General features: G+C 35.3%; 1 protein-coding gene across 8 annotated transcripts in view; it reads left to right on the forward strand.

Annotated features, from left to right (window-relative positions):
• Positions 1–19,140, forward strand: part of RYR2 (ryanodine receptor 2) — a 345,759-nt gene that overhangs the window by 174,732 nt on the left and 151,887 nt on the right. For all 8 annotated transcript variants that reach the window (XM_071739054.1, XM_071739056.1, XM_071739057.1 and 5 more), the window contains 6 exons: positions 2,486–2,669; positions 3,350–3,485; positions 6,802–6,897; positions 13,246–13,364; positions 13,764–13,897; positions 15,610–15,851. In XM_071739054.1, the coding sequence (XP_071595155.1) occupies positions 2,486–2,669; positions 3,350–3,485; positions 6,802–6,897; positions 13,246–13,364; positions 13,764–13,897; positions 15,610–15,851 (911 nt within the window). The remainder of the gene's footprint in view (positions 1–2,485; positions 2,670–3,349; positions 3,486–6,801; positions 6,898–13,245; positions 13,365–13,763; positions 13,898–15,609; positions 15,852–19,140) is intronic.

The following is a 19,140-nucleotide window of genomic DNA, read 5'->3' on the forward strand; positions in this document are numbered from 1 at the left end:
GATTTTTTTGTTTGCCAAAATTTAAGTAATGCAGTGCATCATTTAGCTCTTTCTTTTCTAAGTATGGTTTTTAAAAGTGTTCTTCCTTGAAAACATGGGAGGAGAAAACTGTAAGTACAAACCTGTATAAGATTCAAATATACTGAAGAAGCTCATAGTCTCAAAAAAAAGCTTTTCTTAGAAGTATGGAATTACACCTTCTTTCTCCCCTCCCATTATACTTTCCTTATTTGTTCCTTTTAAGGCTACTTGTTTCTTTAATATTTTGCAGTGTAAAAAAATGTTTTATTTTATAACAATTTCGCCATTTACAAATAGTGCCTATCAGATGTAAGTGATGTGCCTTAATCTTCTTACTCCAGATGTCTTCCTAAATACCACTGAGAAAATGCTGATTCTCAAGTGTTAGTGACTTCAATAGTTGAGGAAAGGCCCCTCTCATCATTGTAGCTGCTGATAGAAAAAGGGTGATATGCATTAAGACTATATGAAATGATGACTATTTCATAGGAATTCATTTGTCACAAATGAATTGCCAACATGGGAGATGGTGACCTGAAGCCACCAAGTCCTAAATCAGTGCACAGCTGAAGTCACACACAGGTCAATTTGTTGAAAAACATTTACTAGTATTTAAATAACATCAGAGAAAAATGCCTGTCAGGAGATCTGCTTATTGTATGACATCTAAAATACAAAAGAAATGCAAGCCCTAGGTCACTTTATAAATAATACATTTTCTTAGAAGCTTCTAAAGAATGCCATAAGAGATAAGGACAGAGAAAGACAATTTAATGATAGGGTCTTGTGAATTGAGGTACTGTTAAATTACAGTAGAGATTTTTTCAGAGTGCATGGGGAGTCCAAGGTAGTGTTTAACAATTTAGTTTTGGCAGGATGTTACTCCAAGCAGAAAAAAGCTGAATTGGAGGGGATCAAAATTATTCTCTTGTGTGCTCCAGTTCTTCCCACGAATTCAGTAGAAAAATTGCACTTGTTAATGTGCTCACAATAAAAATGAACTTAGCTCTGATAGTTATCTTTTTGAAACATAGCATTATTTATTCTAAGGGATTTTTATTCTTCTGCAGCAAGTATTTCTAAAATGGAGCCTCTGCCTCAAATCCTGAGGGGGTGAGGAGCCCTTGGGAGTAAGCAGGGAGCTGTGCCACGTGGGGGAGAGGACTGGCAGGTCGTGGGTCAGGTTGCTGAGGACTTCTGATGCCTCTAAGGAAAGAAGAGAGTGAGATGAGGGGGGAGCTGGGAGCCTGCGTGGAGTCCTCAGGCTCCTCTGCCTCCTGGAGCTCAGTGATCCTTAGGTCAGCATAAACGGAGCACTGCTGAACATAAAGAAGACCTCTTTGCTACTTAGCTGGGTCATTAGTTGAAAATACGCTAGCAAAGAAGCTTTTTTTTTACAATGGCAGAATTGATACTGAGTCAAAAGAGACAAATGAAGCCCCTTCCTCCTGCTCTTGCCTGCTGTATCCCTCAGGGCTGCTCCTCTCCCAGCACTTCAGAGCCCTGGCTGCCTCCTATGGAGTTTTGGGTTCCTCTGAATCTCTCCCTCCTCCCTGGAAGGCCACTATGTTCACAGGCCCTCAGAACCCCTGCTTTTTCTGCCCCTCATGGCTCCTCCTGCTCCTTCCAGAAGGTTCTGGCGGGATTCCTGCCGACCCCTGCCCATCGCGTCCTTCCTGAGGGGAACCAGGAGGTGCTGAGGGAAGGTTCTCTCCTTCCATTTTGCTGCTTGGTGCTGGGGAGGGCTCAGCTCCAAGAGCCACAATTCAAGAAAGGTGAGATTTGAACGGAGGAGAAAGGTCTGTCAAGGGCTGGGAAACACAGCCCTGAGGAAAAATTGGATTATGGGGTTTGTTTGGGATTCAGCTGAGCCAAGGGGCAGGTGCAACACGGATGAGAAGGGTCTGTCCTCCACTTCCGGGAGTTGAGGGTTGCAGACTACAGCAAGGCCAAACCTGAAATGTGTGTCAGGAAAACCAAAATGGTGTTCTGAGACAGAGTTTGTGGAGGAAGCTGCATCTTCCAGTTCTGAAGATGGCTTTAAGAACAGGTTAGAGATGTGCTTGAGGGCCTGTATGAACTAGCTGGGCTATCTTTGGCACTTTAGGACTGGTTTTTTTGAGTTTTGTCAATTCAGGCCTCATGATGCTCTGAACAGGTTTACAATAATTTCTCAAAAATGTGTGGTCTGCCTCTGCTACTGCTAAAAGTGTAGGTAAAATATTAAAATGTGTTTTCTGGATTTCGGAAAAAAGTAAGAGAAACATTGATGCTTCCATTTTGCTTGAGAAGGGGGAGTAGAATATTAAGTGAGAATGTGGCAGATATAAAGATGTTTTGAGAAGTTTTAGCTGTCAGAAAAGGAACTGAGCTTCGCCATCTCAACAATGAAATAATGAAAAAATAATGAATAATGAAAAAAAAACATATTACAGTACGTAGAATATTTTGCATCTTTTTGCAGGGGCCTGGATGCTCTCAGCAAGAAAGTGAAGTCTTCCACCATTGATTTGCCTATCGAGTCAGTCAGTCTGAGCCTTCAGGACTTGATTGGCTACTTTCACCCTCCTGATGAACATTTGGAGCACGAAGACAAACAAAACAGGCTCCGAGCACTGAAGAATCGTCAGAACCTCTTCCAGGAAGAGGTACTTCTCTCAGTTTTATTCCTGATTTTCCACCATGTTGTCTGCAAGTATTCTTTTGCACTGCCATGGAGCTGATGTCTAATATAAAATATATTTGCTGTGGTTTTTTGAGTCAGAGTAAAAATATTTGCTACGTTTCTAATCTCTGTAGTTCTTTTGATTTTCCTGTGTATTTAAAGAAATGCATTTAAGATCTTCCTTTTAGTTTTTTTAAAAAAGTATCTGTATGACCCTGTGACCTGAATTATAAGCGTAATTCTTTCCTTATGTGTTAATCATTACATGCAGAAGGATGTTTTGGTGTAATAAGAATGCTTTAAATATTTTGTTTCATATTGTCTGTTATTTCTCTGGTCGTAATAGCTTTCTGCACTTTGTTAGATGCCTAAATGCCTTTCAAAAAAAACTTGCCTAAAATTGTGTCTGCAATGCTGTTTCTTTTTGGGTTTATTTTGACCAACCTAAGTGGTAATTTTTTATTGTCACAGTCAAGGAAATATTTCTATAAGGATTTCTTGTTTGACTCTGTTTGTGTGAGTCCATGTATATATATTTATTCTTGTGTTTTACATGTCCTGGCTTTCTTGTTTTATTTTCTTAGATTTCTGAAAATCTTATGTGTTTGCACCTAAACAATACTTCTTTTTTTTCTCTGACAATCTGAGCCTTTCCATTTTTAGGGAATGATCAACCTTGTTCTTGAATGTATTGATCGCTTGAATGTATACAGCAGTGCAGCTCATTTTGCAGATGTAGCTGGAAAAGAAGCTGGAGAAGCATGGAAATCTATTCTGAATTCTTTGTATGAATTACTTGGTAAGAATATTATGAGTTACTTGGATTTTTTTAGCTCAAAATAATACTCAGATGAAAAGAAACATGTGCCTGTTTAAGTATAGAAGAATTTCCAGTTGGTAGAAATTTAGGATACAAATTAAACAAGATTTTTTAATTTCCAGGTCCTTGCATGTGCTTTAGAATAAAATACACTGAAAGCACTCAACTAATGTGTTTTTTCTAGTAATATTTATTTGTTATGATAAATATTTCTTTAGTGAAAAATGTTTTCCTTAGTGAAACGATTTATTACTTTTTTGCATCATCATATTGCTGATGTGTCTTGTATAGTCCCAAAATGTGTGAACAAAATACATGTGAAGATGTCATTCATGTGTAAAGGAGCCATGATGTGGTCAGTTTTGTAGAAGCCTCCAATTTTTCACACATCTGGCTGCAGAAGTACAGCATAAATCTCAAGCTTCTGACAAAGACCCCGCTTACTAATCAGTAATGACCAAATAACTTCAGTATTATACTAGGATACAGTGTGTTCTGGAAAAGTACATTCTCTTAAACAGTTTATCATGAAGGTCTCATCCAACTGAAGTCACTGCAAATCCCTGTAGTTATATTTAAGTGTTAGTTGGTGCCCTGGTCAAATTCCTATTTAAGTAGTAGCATTTGATTGTCTGATTTGTTTGCCCATCAGTTTGCATTGCTTATTTTATTGATGTTGTACTGCACCTCATATTGTTATTAATCCACTGCTATGTGTTCACTCCTATTGAGTTTTTAATTGTCCACAAAATGAAATTTTACTGCCTAAGACAGCATTTTGTCAGTTGCTTCTCTGTCATCAGGTTTTTAATGTTTGTATTGACCTTAAGTGACTGAGGACAGTAACGTGTCCCTGTCATTGAGCAGTCCAGGATGTGCCTGTGCTGCTTTCTTTCTGTAACTCACCAGCTCTAATACGAGGGCCTGCTTGCCTTTGAACTTGCATGTGTTTGACCATAAGATTGAGTTTGGACAGAGTCTTAATGCAGGATTATTATCTTACTTTTGAGTTAAACATTTTATGTAATTTATACTGAATCTCACTTCTGAAAAGTTTGGCATTGCAAAGGGATACAAGTAATGTTATACATTGGTTACAGCATGTTACAGCTCTATTTTTCACTTATCTCTGGCAATGTCTGTGTTACTTCAGAACTCTGTAGGCTGCTAGCACAATAAAGAGTGCTAAATAAAGTGTTTTCTGCTGTTTTCACTCTGTTCAAACAAAACTGAGCAACCCCATATAACTTTGGCTATTTTCATGCTTGCATGCAACCAGATTGCTTAGTCTGAATTTTTTGAAGGTAGCTGAACCATTGGCAGGCAGAAAGGGTAGTAAATACTATCTTTAACAGTTAAAATTGGGGAAAGATGTGTGAAACTAAACTAAGATTTCACAGTGAAACTGATACTAAATTGCAGAATGTTAGTGGTTCCTTCCCATAGTCAACCTACATCTACCCACTTTCGGTTTAAAATGATTCCATATATCTGCTCAGACGTCTTCTCTTCCTCTTTTACAAATACATATAATCAGTTGTATTTAATCCTTTCATATCACCAAAGAATGCACAGGAGTATATGTAATGATGTGACTTTAATGTCTTGACTGACCATCCTGGGCTTTATTTTTTTATTTGTTTAGCATCCAGTTTTAGTCTTGTTTAGAGTAGGATGCAATAAAAGAAGCAACTGTGGATTATTTTTGTTTTCAGTGCTAAGTGGCTGAGTGCCTCATTTAATGCATTTACAACTGTTGGATATTAGTTTTCACTTTCAATGTTAAATGACTCTGTGCCTCATTTAATGCACAGCTTTAACCACTGGATACTTACCTTGCACAAACTTCTGCTGAGCTGCATTTATGAAGCCATCTGTACCTTATTACTGTTAATGAAGTTAAATTTATTGATGTCACAATAAGCAATGAACTATTGCTGCCTTCATTTGATTTTCAAACCTGAAGCACAGTGAGATTATGTGGCTTGTCTATAATCAATAAAAAAGGTCACTTGTACAAACGAGGGTTCCATAGTTCTGATCTGTCTTTTAACAAGATGCTTCTCCTTCTCTTATGATTCCCAAGTACTTTCATATAACTATGGTAATTAATATGAATGATTTCAGAGTATAGATTTATTTATATATATATATACAGCAAAAAAAAAAAAAAAAAGGCTTTGTTTGTTTGGTTTGCCCATTAGGGGTTGGTTTTTGGTTTTGCTTATTTGGTTGGGTTTTGGTGTAGGTCTTTTTTTGGCTATGAAGGAATTGGATAACTGTCTCTCATGACACAGAACTGCCAGTGCAGTGACTTGTTTCCAGCTAACTCCAAGATTGCTTTTCCCCTTTGCAGATACAATTTCATGTCATATTTATGTCACAAGTCTGCAAGTTTAACCTTTCAAAAATGAAACAGCATAAAACTACAGTTGCAATATAATGTAACAAATTTCAGTAGGACTAAAGAGATTTGAAGAGGACATTGCCTCTAAGCAGGACCATAGAAATTTCAGTTTGAAATAATTTGTTGGCAGAATTGGAAAACAATCTTAAGAAAAGCAGTTTGCATTGTACCACAAACCAGACAGGTGCATTAGTGCCTCAGTCTTTTTTCAGAGTAGAACAGATGCTTCTCTGTGAGCTCATGTGAATGCACATCTCCATGCAGACACAGATATTCCAGGACAGGGCAGTGCCTGTAGTGTTCAGGGGTCTTGCTGCTCAGGTATAGCTGTAAAGTTAGTAAATGTATTCAGTCTACATCAATCTTTAGCTTAAAGCATGATGGAGATGCAGTTTCAAGCCAGGTACTTCCTCTCTATAACCTGTACTACAACCAGTTCCTGGACATGCCTTGTTTTAGTACTTCTTGAACAAATGTATTGTACCAGTAAAAAATAGTTTACATTGATACCTATGTTTTTGGCTTCACATGCTACTTCACACTGTTTCTTGTCATTAGAAGAAAACTGTTTTATAGAAATTGGTTTCTACAGTAGCAGCTGACTTCTGTGGTGTCAGAAAATACTGTACTTCATCTAGAGCATTTTGCAGGGATTATTGAGGTGATTGTAATGCCAAAGTAGTTCAAATACCTTAAAGGTTAGTTTTATACCAAGAGTACTTTTTATGCCTAGGTCTAACCATCATTCATGTTATTTAAATTTAAATCATGAATATCAATAATTAAAATTAAGAATATATCTCACAGGAAGCTTCCCAGAAAGACAAGTATTTTTAAAATTACTAAATTATGATTCCTTTTAAAATGTTTTTCTTTCTTTTCCAATAGCTGCTCTGATTCGAGGGAATCGTAAAAACTGTGCTCAGTTTTCTGGATCTCTTGATTGGTTGATCAGCAGATTAGAAAGATTGGAAGCCTCTTCTGGTATGCTTTTCAGTATTTTAACATAATTATTTGACCAGTTTCTCATTCTTTAAAATTGACTATGTACTTGTTCTGTTTGATTATCATTTAGTCCTTCCAGTGACAGAGTAAATTGTATTAAGAAAGTGAGACTTATATTTGTAATGTTTTTGCATTTTGAATTTGTGTAATTCTACCTCAAGTTCTGACAGTCTTTCCTTTTCCTTTTCCAATGCTGTCCTAGATTCAGGCACACAAACCTTTTGATGAAACAGTTACTTAACAGTTCCAGCTGTATTAGGTTACTTTCTCTTTAATTCTAGTACATCCCTTCTCCTTGGAAGTCTCTTATGTTTTTCAGGATTTGGACCTAACTAAGTGCAATAAGAATCATATGGAATGAGTGTAACTTGTGTTATCTTGAAAGCCTGTAGTGCTCATGGAGGGAAGTTCATGTATTCTATTGAGTATGTATTTAGAAAATACCTAGATATTTGCATATAACAGTTACCTCCGTAATACATACACATTCCCTACACATTCTCTCTCACTCCTGAGGTCTGAACTTCTCTTTGAAGTTATCAAGAAAGAGCATGCCTGAAACATGTTTCTGGTTTGAGAGTCTGGGAATTCTTAGTTGAGACACAGGTTCTTTAAGCTGACTTCTTTTCTTTGCCATTACCCAAAGTCTGTCTTTCCTCCTGAACCACTGTGTTATCCCCTTAGTGCTTCTGGATTGCATTTGGTCTCTGTGTTGACCAAATAGATTTCATAACTGAACATTAGTTTGGTTTACAGTATTGTTAGGGAAACCTGCTCTGCAGATGTGGTCACCTTCTTGCCTTCATGAACATTTGAGTAACAGAGGGTTTGAACTGATAAAGCAGTTTAAAAACTGGAAAAAATTGCAGGCTAGAGCTTTCTCCACAATCCACCTTTATGTGAGGACACTCATCTAAGGAGAATGTTATCATAATTATGCAGGTGCATAGGATACGACTGCAACTTTTGTTCCCAGTGAAATTATTTCCTGAGAGACCTAATTTTACATCTGAAACTCTCAGGGCTAGAATATTCAGAAATCATTAAAAACTTTCCACATAACCTTTGGAGGGTCAATATAAAATTTGTTACAACAGCTCTGAAAACAACTGTTTTTCTGTTATGGATGAATTTAAAAAAAATAAAACTCAAAGTAAAAATGAAGTTTGAAAATCAAAACCTAAATGGTTATGTTTATGATGTTATAACAAGGTATGAAATGAATTCTGTAAACTGCAGAGTAATCTGACACTGTAGTTGTGCTGCATAATGAACTTCATGATGTCCTCAAAAGATTCTCCTGGTACTGATCTTTGCAATGCTCATTTGTCCTAAGTGTTATTCTAGGAACTGGGCCACTTGAACTCCTTCCCCATATGTTCTGGTAACAAAACTTCCATGTTGCCTCCAAAATGGACTTTATAATTAAAACTTTTTCTGGGTTTGAGGGAGTCAGTTATACAATATGCTAATTATGCAGTGCTTTAGTTATCTCGAGAGGCACAGTAGGTTCAGCTTTTAGTATGTAAATGTGCTTTTGTGATTTTTATGTGGGATGCTTGCTTGCCACATTTTAAGATTTATAGAGCTTGTTTGGGGTGAGATATTTGCTATTTAATTTACAGTGGTAGATCTACAATAGGGATAGGTAGCAGATGATACTACATCTTTTAAATGAAAATATCTGGCTGCATATATTCACCTGAAATAATTATTTTCTAAGGTTGTATGTTTTTGAGGAAGAAACACCATACTCTGTGAGCCACATCAAGATTAAGCTCACCTTCACCATTGAAGTTGTTAGCTACATCTCCTGCAGATGTTTTCTTGGATGTGTTCTGATAAAGATATGGTGCCATGAACTGTTATCAGTAAAATTCCTATTCTCACTTTTTCCTTATCCTTGAACTAAAAATGTTATGAAAACAAAACAAAGACATTAAATACATAAACAGCAATTGTTAGATGATTGTACAAGTTGGGTACAAAACTGATTCTGTTCCTGATCTTCACTGAAACAAAAGCAAGAAAATAAAGATTTGTATCAAGTATAAATATGTCTGAGAGTAGACCATGTTAGAAGTGAGATATCACAGGAGCTGAGGGAATAATTCAATGCAAATGCTCCAACTGTGTCTTCAATGCATTAATTAAGATAAGACAAGTCTTTCACTCTGAAATATATTCCAGATGGGATTAACAAATCCTCCTAAAAATTTAAAGGCATTAAGATATAGGTTATAAAAAGTAGAATGAGGCAAATTAGTGGTGTGATAACCTCCAAGTGAAGGTTTTTGGAACCAGATATCATCAGGTTTTGAGCTCTATTTTTTTGAAGGGCATGCATTTTATTCTAGTCTGCAGTATGACATTAGAGGAATCAACATGAAAATAGATACTTTGATTAATCTGTTAGTCATTAAGAAAGCATTTTCATTTCATCTTTATCACAATCCCAGTATACGATGCTCTTTGTGATATTTGTATTAAATTTGAACATTTCCTGCTGTACTGCCATGAGCTATGAACTCCTATGAAATTGGAGCCAGTCCAGTTGTCTTTAATGTAGACAATCCAAAAGTGGATTAGTCCAGAATGGCATTGGGCATTCATATGATATTTCTTTTCTGAAGTCGGGGGAATTTGCCCTAAGAACAAAGTGTGTTTAATTAGCATTCAGATGCTGCAGTAATCAGAGAAGGTGCTGTGGCAGCTGGGTCTAATTGATAACATTGAGTTATTAGTGAATATTTGCATCTCGAAAGTCATTTTACTTCTGTTGCTGAGAAGATTAGGACTAGAAAATGAACACTATGTACTACTTGAAAAGAAAATTAAGATTATGAATCTACCTACGTAAATCTGAAAATTCCATGATTATGGCTGCCACACTTACATTATATTGTATCAATTTTTACTGGGTCATTGTTTATATTGTAAAAAGTATTTTCCAGTGCTACAATGAGAAATGGTTAATTTAATATTACCAGTTTTGAATGTAGTGGTTTCCCTGCATTGCCAGATCACTGTGTTACACAGTAAAGTTTTTGATATTGTGACAGATTACCCCTCCAGACTGAGGGTACTTATTAAACACTTTTCTTACCTCCCTAGGTGCTTTTATCATGTTAAGTGACCCCTTCCTCTCTAGTTGGCAGACAGGATGGATTATGCACCTGCTATGGTACTGCAGGGCATCATCTGCTCTTTCAGCTTGCTCTCATGACTCTTAGGTTTTTATCCTATTTATCAATATTATTACTGTCAATATTAGAAGCATACAGCTATTGCAGCCCAGATCATACCACTGCCAAATTCAGGCTCAGTATGTTATCTTTTTTGTAGCTGAGATTTTCTGCTTATATCTTCAGGGCTACAGAATCAGTTGGTGAGTTCATATCTAGCTCATTATATTGTGGTTGTGACTTTTTTTTGAAGCTCTTTCCTTTGAAACACTTTGTTTGGAATCTTTTGTACCAGATAAATTGAAGTTTCAACACGTCTATTGTCTTCCACCTTTACCACATTTTAGTCCTTACCTAATCTGTACACTTCATTAGTAATGACAGGATTATCTTCCTCCAGATCCCTGGATAAAAGCAATAAATAGTATTGAGATAAAAGGTGACAGTTCTGTAGGTTACCCTGATTAAAATGAAATGTCTGAATGATGTGAAATGGCTGCAGGCATAGAATCACAGAATGATTTGGGTTGGAAGAGACCTCTAAAGGTAATCCAGTCCAACTCCTCTGCAGCAAACAGGGACATCCTCAACTAGATCAGGTTACTCAGAGCCTCACCTTGAATATCTCAAGGGGTTAGGGCCTCAACTACCTCCCTGGGCAACCTGCTCCACTTTCTTCAAGGTAAAGAACTTGTTCCTAACATCCATTCTAAATTTCTCTAATTTAAAGTCATTGCCCCTCATCCTATCACTCCAGGCCCTTGCAGACAGTCCCTCTCCAGCCTTGCTGCAGGCCCCCTTCAGATACTGAAGGTTGCTATTTTCATGGTTTCCCCATGAATGAAATAATTGGGAATTGCAATTCTCATTTTATTTCAGATTTTCTTAGGAAATAAAAATTGGAACCACTTTCAAATGGCAAGTGAAAAGTAACCATTGTCTTTTCTGGCAGACTAACTTGATTCTAACAAGGATGGAAATCTGAAATCCTAAGTTTAAACTAATAATTTTGAAATCTTTATGGACATATGACAGTTCATAACATGTTTCATACCTTTTTAACTCATAGTAAGAAGTCTGCACAGCCCAATTTCAGTGCTTTATTAGATAATTATTGGTTGTTTTTTTCTTTATGAGGTAGCTTGCATTTTCGTGGGTTTTGTTGGTCTTATTTTTGTTTTTAATAGAGTTGTATCTTGATTGAAATGTGAATAAGAATAATACAAGTTGGTCCAAAGTTAACAATTTAAAAAAAATTAATTAACTGAAGGTATTTTACTCTTTGCTGGTACATAAAGATGGAACATATCCTAATTCTACCAATACTTGAGAAGTTCTACAGATGGAGATCTGATAAAAGAGCAACAGAGTAGACTTGGAACTCTTGGCCCTTTTATAGTCCTCATAAATAATGTTTTTTACCAGTCTGTAATTGCTTCACAGTTTCTTATTTTGTGTTTTTTAGTTGTTTAATTGCATTTTATTTTTCACTGCATAAGCATGCATTTCATACTTTTAATATTTAATTTTTTGTTTGTTGAGAGGCTGTATGATCAGTTATTTAAAATGTTCCAGGCCATAAATTCTTCCGGTACTCAGAAATAGCCAAAAAAAAAAAGATGTGTATGTGTAAAAATTCTAATGAATCAAAATACACATTCTTTTTCCTTAAAATTGCAAAGCTATTTTTAAAAATTGCTTAAAAGTAAGTGCAAAAGCTTGCATTTATTGTTTACAAATTCAGAAAACCTCTGATACATCCTGAGAACAGTTATGTGAAGGAACCAGTTTTAAAATTCCCTTCATATGCTCATGTTATTTATGATTCACCTTGTTTTTTTCTGTTGCTTTATTCAAAACCAGTGGAAATCTAACAGAAAACATTTTCTCCTTTCTGTAAGCTTTAGATTCAATGTGAAATGTTAAGGTGAGAGGGAGGCATCTGGTCAGCATAAAGACTGTTTCAAATCCAGTATTTCTCTGCCATCTCCTTCTGGGCTCCAAGACTAAAAATCTGTGTTCAGTTTGTAGCTGTTTGGCATCTTTTTTTCTTAGCTGACCCTGGTCCTCAACTGTAGCATCTTGGGATTTCTTCTTCACCAGGGTAAAGAAGAGACCAGAGGCCACATTTTTGTCTGATTAATTTCTTTCCCTTCATCAAGGGCAAGTCAGAGAGCTACAGTTTTCTCTCAGTAAAAGAGAGCATGGCAAAGAGCCCAAGACTTGTGCTATGGGTTTCACTTTGCAAGAGTTAAGCTGAGTATTTGGAGCCATTGCTTGAATACAGGGATGCAAGCAAACTAATAAGAAATTCAGAAGGTAAATAGGAGTTGCATCTCTCTAGGTTTGAGACAGCTTTCCCTCAGTGCTCTGTCTTTTCTCATCAGGGCAACAACTGGAGCAACTGGTGTTGATGAGCCACATGCATAAGATTTGCCTCTGCCAAATGTGGGTGATCCCAAAGCAAGTGGGATTGAAATTGCATTTAATTGAGACTGGAGATCTAGTGGTTCTTACTTGCTTACAGATCTTACTTTCATGCTTTATATTTGTTTACCCTTTTAAGAACATCACTGTGGATCTCATTACAGCTGTTATATGCAGAAAGAAGATTTCATGCAGTGGGACAGTAAATTTATATTATAAAATTAAACACAGTGGACTGGGAATTTACCTCTGCTCTCTTATTCACAGATATATGATGCCATTAGTGGTGCATCTGGTTTTCTAGGCCAAGAAAAAGAAAACTGTATAAATGGAGAGCATATTTTATGTGCATAACATGTATGCAAGTGTGAAGTCTTCACCTTCTGGACTAACTGAAAACAAATATTTTATTCAGCTTCTTTTATTTGTGATTGTTGATCCTCACATATTTACTATTAAATTACAGGGTTTTTTCCTGTTCTTTCTGATTTTTGCTACATTCACTTACTCTGTGAAATCTAGAAGTAAAACATGACTCCTGGTTTCATTTTGGTTTTAATGTGCAATGATTTTTTTTTTTTTTTAATATGCAATGATTTTTGAAACTATTCTATACTTCTGAGCAATATATTGGGAAATATTATGTTCACTTATCATTTTATATACATGTTGAATAACTAATTTTCTTTTTTAATTTTTTTTTTTTTCCCTTCAGGAATTCTAGAGGTTTTACACTGTGTGTTGGTGGAAAGCCCAGAAGCTCTAAACATTATTAAGGAAGGACATATTAAATCCATCATCTGTCTTTTGGACAAACATGGAAGAAACCATAAGGTAGGCAAAGAAGAGACAAATATATTTAGGTGAACATTTGTGAACAAAGAAGCACATGTTACTGTGGAGAAGTTAAGATATTAAATACTTTAATAACATATTTATAATTAGAATTTTTTCCTGAATGGCATATAGTTAGTTAGAAATGGGCACAGTATCTACTTTTGATTAAAACACTGATACACACAGGAAATCAGGAAGGATATACTTAATATTGCTGGGAGAATTCCAGAATTGTTGTAAAATAAAACCACTGTGGTGGATGAATTTTGTACCTTTACATGTCTTCCTGTAACAAATGATACAGCATTATATTATCTTCAGTAACCCAGAGTGACAATGAGCTTTTTACCATGTAAAAAATATTGTAAAGATGAAAAGAACCTGTTTTCTTTTCAGGTTTTGGATGTTTTGTGTTCTCTCTGTGTTTGTCATGGAGTAGCTGTGCGGTCTAATCAACATCTCATCTGTGACAATCTTCTGCCAGGAAGAGATCTCCTCTTACAGACACGCCTTGTCAACCATGTGAGCAGGTAAAAAGAAAAAAAAAAATCTATTAACAAAGCAGGATAAAACTTCTGGGTAAAAGAAATAGTCACCACACAAAACCCATTTAACTTTCAGGAGTTCTGTTAAAATATTTTATTCTTAGGATTTTTAATACTCTTTCTCGTGTTGATTAGAATCAAAACATGGCTCAGAGAGAGCTGCTGCAAGTTAAAGCTGCTCTAAACTGCTCTAAGTCTGTGAAATTGTAGAGTCTCTTCTAAAGATTTCTGTCTAGATCTGTCTGTGCTTTCAAATGTTTTCAGCCAGTGTGAGGGACTGTCCTCACCCTATCTTCCACTGGCAGATTTGTAGAAGCCACCATCCAGCAGGACTTAATAACAAGAAGTTAAAAAAAAAAAATAATTGTAGGGTCTGTAGAAAGGCATCATACTACTGATGCTGTATTCAGGCAGAAAAGATTCAGTTGGTGATCTTAAAAATTAAAATTTTTATTTGACTTCTCTGGAAGATAGGTTTTGTCAAACAGGTTTTGCTATTATTTTTACAGAGATTTAATGTTTGAATTGTAAGAAGTAAAAGAGTATTTTTACTTAAATATTTGACAAAATTTTAGATTTCCCATATACACCCATTATTTAACCCCCCATATATTTCTCAAAGGGAAGCGTGTTAGTCTCCAGTGATAAAACAAGTTACTTTGTAAGCAATCAGATTGGTAAAATATGTTTTTTATTTCACTGTCTTGCATTTAACAGCCCCATGAAGTGTTCTTTTGTATTGACTGGACAGCTTGTATGTAGGAAGAAAATATTCACAAAAGTTATAACCCAGTTCAGTGGAGGAGTGTGAAAACCAGACATATTCAGCCTGGAAGTCTGAAAGATTTCTTGTAATACAGATAATCAGTGTTTGAGGGAATTTACCCAGCATTGATTCTGGATAATTCTTTACTCTGCAGTTTTAATTCCAGGTTGGATGGCTTAATATGAAGCTGACACAGTAATGTCTAATGTCAGATCTTTTTGGATGTGATTCTAGATTTATTATTATCCCCAAAATCAGATGAGGAAAGCATAGTTTTCTTTCACTTTGTCCAATATGACCTTTAGATATATGACTCTGGATATTTCTATAGATATTGAATAAGCACAGTAATATTTTTGCTTTGTGGGGTACTTGAAATTCGTTCAGTAGGAAGAGCAAATTAGTAGTAAAGATCAGTACAAGTACTGCAGATAACTGAGTTTTAGAAAACTTGGACTAAGGAAGACAGAGGTACAAGGAACTTGAAATAGATGGACACTTTACTTTTGTATCTTTGTCAATATTACTCTATTTAATAGATAATCAGTGTTACAGAACACAGTTTGCAATGTAAAATTAAACCTCCAGTGTGTGTACTTCCTATATTTATTCTGGTAATGTGTGAATGGCTATAATTTTTGTTTGTAGGATCTAACATCTATTAAATGTTAGAACACATATAATATTACAGTTGGTACCTGAGTGAGGATATTGTTTCTGTTCCTGAAAGAAACACTTCTTAGTTTTAACTGTACAGAGAATTTTTCACCAGAATGAATGAATAAATAATTTTTTTATTTATAAATAAATTTTTTTTCTGTTTCAATCATACAAAACCAGCATGAAATTTGAGTTTAACATAAAGTCTGCAGTAGTTCCTCATGTTCTTGAGATGAGTTTTTAACAACCACTTTTATTCTTTCTCTTTAAGCATGCGACCCAACATCTTCCTGGGGATTAGTGAAGGCTCTGCCCAGTACAGGAAGTGGTACTATGAGCTTATGGTGGACCATCTGGAGCCCTTTGTGACTGCAGAAGCAACTCATCTACGAGTGGGCTGGGCCTCCACAGAGGGTTTCTCACCATCCCCAGGGGGAGGAGCAGAATGGGGAGGAAATGGTGTTGGTGATGACTTGTATTCCTATGGCTTTGATGGCCTGCACCTGTGGTCAGGTATTCCTTTTTTTTTTTTTTTTTTTTCTCAGTTGTTTTTTTATTAGTGAGGTGGTTTTTTTGTTTATTTTTTGTTACTATAATCCTGTTTGAAGTTCCAGGTGAATTTGTTTTCAACAGCAGCAAAGTGAATCAGACACTAGGAAAATACAGAAACAGTACCCTATATCAGACTATATTTAAGTTCACAATGAATATTGAGAGAATGTTTCATACAAAGTATGAAGTAGGCTTTTGTTTGTGTTTGTCTGTTTTTTTGTTTCTGTTTTTTTTGCTTTGCTTTTGTTTTTTTTATACTAAGTAGGAAAAATTATATATAATATATAAACATTATACAAAATATATAAATTATAATAATATTACAATATATAATTATACATATTATCTAATGTATAAAATTATATATAGCATACAATTTAGCATATAATTTTATATGTAAATATATAAAATATATCATATATAATAGAATAAATAATAAATGTTAAATATAAATGTAGTAGATATTATATAAAAGTATAAAAAATATATAAACCTTCAAAGGTGCAAAAATAGAAGTCTGACAGTTTTCTGTATTTGTAATTCCTGTCTGATGGTGTAAGAACAGAGAGCAGTCCAAGATTTAAATTGCATGACTCCATCTTTTATTTTTCTTCCCTTCTTCCCCCTCCTTTTTATTCCTTTTTTTTTTTTTTTTTTTTCCTTAACAGCTTTTCAATAAGGATCTTTAGTTCAGAAGTTTAGAAATACTTTAGAGGTGAAGATGTTTTTTAAGTCTACTCTCTGATATAAATTTTAAAGCAATTTGTATTTTATGTAGTTGTTTGTTTTTTTTTTTTTTACTTTGCATATATTGAGACTTATGGTTTATTGCAAGACTTGCAGAATCATATTCTAAACTTGCATAAGGTGTGCTTGGTCATGTATTCATCTTTGAAAAGTTATTGGCCCAGCTTGGTTCTATTCATTAGTAGTAATAGTCAAGAGTACTTTAAATTAGAGTACAACTCTAATTTAAAGGAAAAGTATTTCTGTTTACTGTTGATTCTGCAGATATCTTACTCTCTTTTCAGACTGGGTTGGCTCAGTATAATCAGAATAATAAGACAGAAAGCTTCTTCTCTTTTTCTTGATTCTTTTTCATGTAATTAAACTTCTGTTGAGAAGATTCCCAGATATCATTTGGAATGTGTAGTTCTACACATGGACAGTCCTAAGCTTCTTGAAAAAAATTCTTCTGTGGCTTTACCTTGTTGAGTAAATTGTTTTATTTTGTTTTTGAGATAGTACTAAGAAGTGATGAACTTTAGAATTGAATGGAAACTGGGTCAGGCTCATTGGGTTGGCAGTTTTTTCACTTGAAAGATATGAAGAAGTTTTCTAAAGATCCTTAGTAGACAAGAGAAATATTTTAGTGAATCAGCTGCATAAATGATTCAAAGTCTTTGAAGTTTTGATGCCCCATGGCTTTTGGCAAACAATACAGCTTTACAGTTCAAAAGCCTTTTCTGATCAAAATAGCAATAAATTGTATTATTAAGTACAGTGGCATTCTAGGAAGGCAGCTGCCACTTTGCCTCTCATACTTAGTGAGAATTATTTTGGAATGATGATGCACAACTAATGGTCTAATAATTATATGTTATCATAACTGAGTTTGTCAGATAAAGTCTAATTGCAGAAAAAAAACAAAATAATGATCCAACTGAAATAACTTTTGAATCTAGGGTCCATTTTAGGGAGAAAACAAAAGATTACTGAAAATCAAAACATTTTTTCTACTCATCAGAAAATTTTTAATCTGATACGTCAGAGAAGAATAAATGAGCAATTGTTTGTGATTCTAAGGGCAATGGTCCAGCCCAGTTAAAAAAGTCAGACCACCTTTCTATATGCAATTTTTTAATATTAATCTCTGCTGTGGGTGTGGTTGGCCCATTTGAAAAGATTTCTGGCTTCGTTGATGTTCTTTTGTATCCCATACCTCTGAAGTTTGGAAGGACTTCTAGTAGTTGAATGTTAAAAGTGATGGCCTTTCTTCATTCATAATCCCAGGCTACATCTTGGGAAGTCTCTGCAGTGATATTTTAAAAATAATCTTTTGACCATGAAACATTTACTGCATTAATGAATAGCAACAATAATTTCTACCACTGAGCTCCTGTTGAATTACATTTAATTTATGTTTCTTTCTTTAGTCCTTCAATTATGACTCTAAAATGGCGAAGTGGAACTCAGATTTTTAAAGCTGAAGGCCAGAAAAGGCACTTAGATCCTTTACTCTGCTTGACTATGTGTTCATCAAAAACCAGCACATATTTCTGCTAAGAGTCATCCCCACAATGAACCCAATAATGTATTTCTGTCTAAATTTTAATATTGAAAAAGACACCTAGTCTCATGTAGTATGCCTTGAGGAGATGATATACTCATCATTGATAGCTCTTCTAGAGTTTCACTATCCCTGCCACTACATAATTGTCACTCTCTGTAATTTATTTGACACTAACACTTGGCTGTTGTGATGTTTTCTCTGTGAGTTCTGGGATGTGGAGTTGACAGGAGGGAGTTCCCTTGCAAGGCATTCCTTGTGATATTTTCTTTCTCCTTGGTGTTTCCTGGAGATTTTTTGATTAGTGGGAGGCCCTTAGGGTTACTACATGTCATTCCCCTGGCTTTGCTCATGGAACTGACTATTCTTACAGCAGCCAAGCGTAGGACAGCCTCTTCTGAAAGGCTCTAGGGCACCAGAGAGAGCATCTGATCACTTTATTTTTTCCTACTATACTGCAGACTTCCCTATCAAGCAGGGCTGATTTCATAAGAGCATCCATTCTAGAGACTGGAGATTGTGTGGTAGGATCAGGAAGTCATTTTTCATACACAGAACATTGGATATGTTTTTTTTTTATTTTCCTTGAGGTGGTGGTAGTGTGTCTATGAAAATTAATCTGCAAAAGAGCTATTGAGATTTTTATTATTTTTGCTGTGTTTAAAACCATCTCAACAGCATCAACTCAGAAATATAGTGATTTTAGTTAAGTTCTTCATGTTTACAGAAGTTGGACAGCAAAGTTAGAGTTAGTGTCCTGTTCTTAATGGTTATGGTTTGTCTCTTGCAGACATTGCATATCTAATTTTTGAAAAACAAGTTGAGAGATATTTCCATACAATGGTCATGGGTTTCCATAAATTTTCTGTACAGGGCAGTGAATTTCAGAAACAGTCATTTCCTATTTCTGTATTTCACAGGTTATTTCTCTTGGGAAGCAGGTGTGCTTTTGTAAATGCT

This window comes from Heliangelus exortis, chromosome 3 (assembly GCF_036169615.1).
Source record: "Heliangelus exortis chromosome 3, bHelExo1.hap1, whole genome shotgun sequence".
NCBI classification, from domain to species: Eukaryota; Metazoa; Chordata; class Aves; order Apodiformes; family Trochilidae; genus Heliangelus; species Heliangelus exortis.